Genomic DNA, 3862 nt, shown 5'->3' on the forward strand with positions numbered 1-3862 from the left:
ACATGATCATGTCTGTTCATATTATCATGTTTGTTCATATTATTGTAAAGTACATTTCAAATTAATAAATGGTATTGGACATAAAATATAGATATAAAAGGTAAATGATTATGTACTAGGCTAATTAATGAAAAAGAAAGAATAATATTTAATATGTTGGCTCAATTAGAATTTTTAACCAAAAAACAAATATTGAATAAGGTGTGGACAAAATTTAGGAAAACAAAAAGAGCATAAAGTTCCTTTAGGAGCATTCGTGCTAGAATTTTAATTAAGGTATGCTTGATCGTCACTTCTTAAACTATATAATTCATAACTATAACACCCTAGGCCCAGATTTACTATGGTTATTAAACTAATTTTATGATTTACTGTATTTATTTTTTTACATCAGGATATTGATTAAGGCTGGAAAGCCAGATAACAATGATTACCATATTTTGTTTAATCTAATATAAATGTTTGTCTTAATTAAAAGAAACAGTTAATAAAGAAGTTGTTAGACCTCTGTCCCAAAAGAGGGGTAAGAGGGGAAAAAGGGAGAAAACTAGTGGGAAGTGATTTGATGATCAGTCATTTGAGTGCAAGAGTTGAGGTTGGACCATGGAGTCCTAAGGCCCATGACACTAACTACAACTGGATAAAATCCAGAAGTAAAATAGAGAAAGTGCTCGGGGGGAGTCGGAACGTAATCACCAAGTTCGAGGCTGGGAGGAGAGACTTTCCAAAAAGTTGGGTGAACCCATTTATAAATATGGAACAGATAAGTATTCTAGTCTGTATTTATAAGATGGTAGTAATTAGTGGTAGATTATCTAAGAGTATGATTAAATATTTAGATTTAGTGATAAATATGCATTAGCAAGGTAGTCATCCAAATTGATAAAGATACATTGGAAAACTAGTCATATTAAAAGATTTTAAGATGCATTAGTGAACAATGATATCTCTTGACCCAGATGCATTAATATAATTTACAATCATGTTTAGTAGTATTATTGAAATAATGCAGACAATCATGTGCAAAATAAATTATGAATTTAATGTTAAGAAATGTTTACTTACAACAAGTATGAAATGTCTTGTACTCTACCTTCCCTATCCAGAGTTTTACATGTGATTAAACAGTACAATAAACAAATCCTTAATGAAAATTCATAGCTTTTAAACCCGGAACAAGCAAAATATTTGCATATTCCTTCTCATATTAACTAAAGGATTGTCTTCATACTAACCTATTTATCTTTTTTGTGAACTTAATAAGAGCAAAAGAAGCAGTCATATACGAATAAGACTAAACCCTCTTTTACAATTGACGAAAGTCTATTAAACGCAGAGATTACTACTAAATTAAAGACCAAATCATAAGGAAGCAGGGCAAAACAATTTGTCAATAGTGAAACCCTCCCGAGGAAGTATGACAACCAAAATTGTTGAAACAGAGAAGTTTCACACAAAAAACATAATCTATCTGCAAGCTATGAAGAACATACTTGTTCGCCTAACAGATACATTCCAAAACAAATCAGTTATATATATATATAAACGACCATGAAAATATATCAACACCCAGGAGTTCATAACTTAATAAATATCAGAATCCTGTCCAACAAATAAATTAAGATCCGAGAGACCTTTCTCAGTCTCTCCTAAACAATTACAAAAAGGAAGGGATTAATTACACCAAGAACCGACATTACAGCCTACGGATTCCTATTAACTTTTTCTACAAAATACATCAGCCGCGATATAAATAACACTATATTGCATATAATTTCACATGAGTGAGTTCCCTAGACCGCATCAGTTCAACCATTAAAGGCCATGAGAGTGAGCTCCAACCTATAACAGTTGCAGAGTTGTGAGTAGACCTCGTCATCAAGCCCATCATAATTAACCTCATGCCCTTTTCTATTTAAAGCGCGACATACCTGCAAAACCACGGGAAAATGTTATTACAGGGACGATGGACCAGAATTATGCCAGCATCAATCACGAAGCATAGGAACAAATCCTTACTTGAGTTTTGCAAGTTGTATCCGGGGGTCTTCCAACTGCATGAAATAATCACTCTAGGGTTAGAAATGATTAGGGTAGGAGGAAACCTGTAATGACTGAATAGATTGACAACTTAAAAGAGAAATTACCTGGTTCATGCCGAGGAAGATAACTGCCAATCCTCCTAGAGCCTGAAGAGTCGAGCGCCCAGCTTGGCCAGTGATGAAATGCATTAACCCCAAGCATCAAAACAACCGTCGATTCAAACAGAGGATGATTCAAGTCAGAAACTGTTTCTACAGATAACAAGGGTTCAAAACTACCTCTCCGCGACATTTGAATAGACAGACCCACAAGGTTTGGAGGCCGAGCTAAGAAACCCGTAGAGAAACCAGGAGTAGACGAGTACCAGAGCAACAAAACCCTCCACCATGAAACGTAAATGAGCAGTATACCGATGGGAAACAGAGAGTTGGGTAGATGGATAATCTCAGAGCCATTATCACCGTCGGATGGCACTGACCGATCGACGAACCAAATGCATAACACATGTTGCAGCCAGAGCAAGAGGTGGGACAGTTTCCAGTTGTACTAATATCAGAGCTCAAGTGATATGAAGTCATGTACATGCGGCCATAAATTCCAGGGCAGGCTGTAGTCCCGTTACCTCGTGAAGGATCGCACAGACCCTCGTGGTTTGGCAAAAACCACTGTGGTATTAGTACCAAAATACCATTAATCAGCTTCGAACTTGTACCCACTTACGTGGCAAATAAACATATAGCCAGAGATTCACAATTATGAGCAAAGATTTGATTTGGGGTTTGGGATTAATGGGTATATATATATATTAGATTTTTTTTTATACGTTATTTTTATTGTATTATGTCGTTGTGGGTTTTTGGTTACAATAACCTATAGTAATGAAATGAAATTATTTGTCAGTAAATTACTCCTCACTTCACATTATGACAACAAACTCATCCAACTATGAAACTTACCAACAACTCATTCCCTATGTTGTTTGCAAAATTTACATAAATTGACATTAAAAACATGTTTGTATAAGGTAAATTTTATTAAAGTAAAAAATAATTCATATTTCAAATATATAAACCAGCTTAGATCCATCTTAGCTTCAAACCGGATCAAATCTTTTTGCATCTCAAGAGATTTGATCCCTCTCTACGTTTGGAGTTATTTTTATTTTTATTTCAAATTTACCTTTACTACCCAACACAATTGATTTATTGGAACATAGGGTTACTTTTATTTTATTTTATTTGGACATAGTCAAAATGTTTACAGGACAAGACATTACAACACCTCTTGCATATTGGGCTCGAGAGTGCCTCTCAATTAAGTAAATTGATATGATAGTTAAAATGCTTTTGTGTGAGGTAAAATTTATCCAAATAAAAATTAATAAGTATTTCATATATATAACTTATGTAAATTTATATCAGACTTAAAATATATTTTTTGAACTAAATTTGAGATTAGAGAAACAAGCCTCTGGAGTTGCAAATCTCGTTTTAAATGCAAAAATTGAAAAAAGGTTCGCATTCTTTTTTAACACTCATAAAGCTAGATTAAAAATAAATGTACACTAGTTTTTAAAAAAATATATTTGTTTTAAAAATATTTTATAGTTTAAATATAAAATTAAATTGCAACGAAACAACCCAATAAAAAAAATTCAATTATTTTAAAAACAAAAAGATAATTTTAACCCCACCCCAGAACAAAAAAAAAATATTATTCCCTTTTAGATCATTGTTGAGGTCACCTTTTCAAAGTCACGTACTTTTAGGAAGACATTCATCCTTAAATCTTAAATCTACACACGAGGCGAGCATATTTA

The 3862-nt window shown here is 33.1% G+C and overlaps 1 protein-coding gene across 1 annotated transcript; it reads right to left on the reverse strand.

The window, feature by feature from the left end:
* Nucleotides 1-1607: 1607 nt before the first annotated feature.
* Nucleotides 1608-2501, reverse strand: LOC149158920 (uncharacterized). The gene is made up of 3 exons (XM_089433411.1): nucleotides 2148-2501; nucleotides 2020-2054; nucleotides 1608-1931 (listed from the first exon to the last, which is right to left on the reverse strand). The coding sequence occupies exons 1-3, from the start codon at nucleotides 2332-2334 to the stop codon at nucleotides 1809-1811; spliced, it is 345 nt and encodes a 114-aa protein (XP_089289537.1). The 5' UTR covers nucleotides 2335-2501; the 3' UTR covers nucleotides 1608-1808.
* Nucleotides 2502-3862: the final 1361 nt, after the last annotated feature.

The sequence above is a fragment of the Pinus tabuliformis genome, chromosome 5_2, assembly GCF_031772625.1.
Source record: "Pinus tabuliformis cultivar Carrire ecotype Pingquan chromosome 5_2, CPIR1, whole genome shotgun sequence".
Lineage (NCBI taxonomy): Eukaryota > Viridiplantae > Streptophyta > Pinopsida > Pinales > Pinaceae > Pinus > Pinus tabuliformis.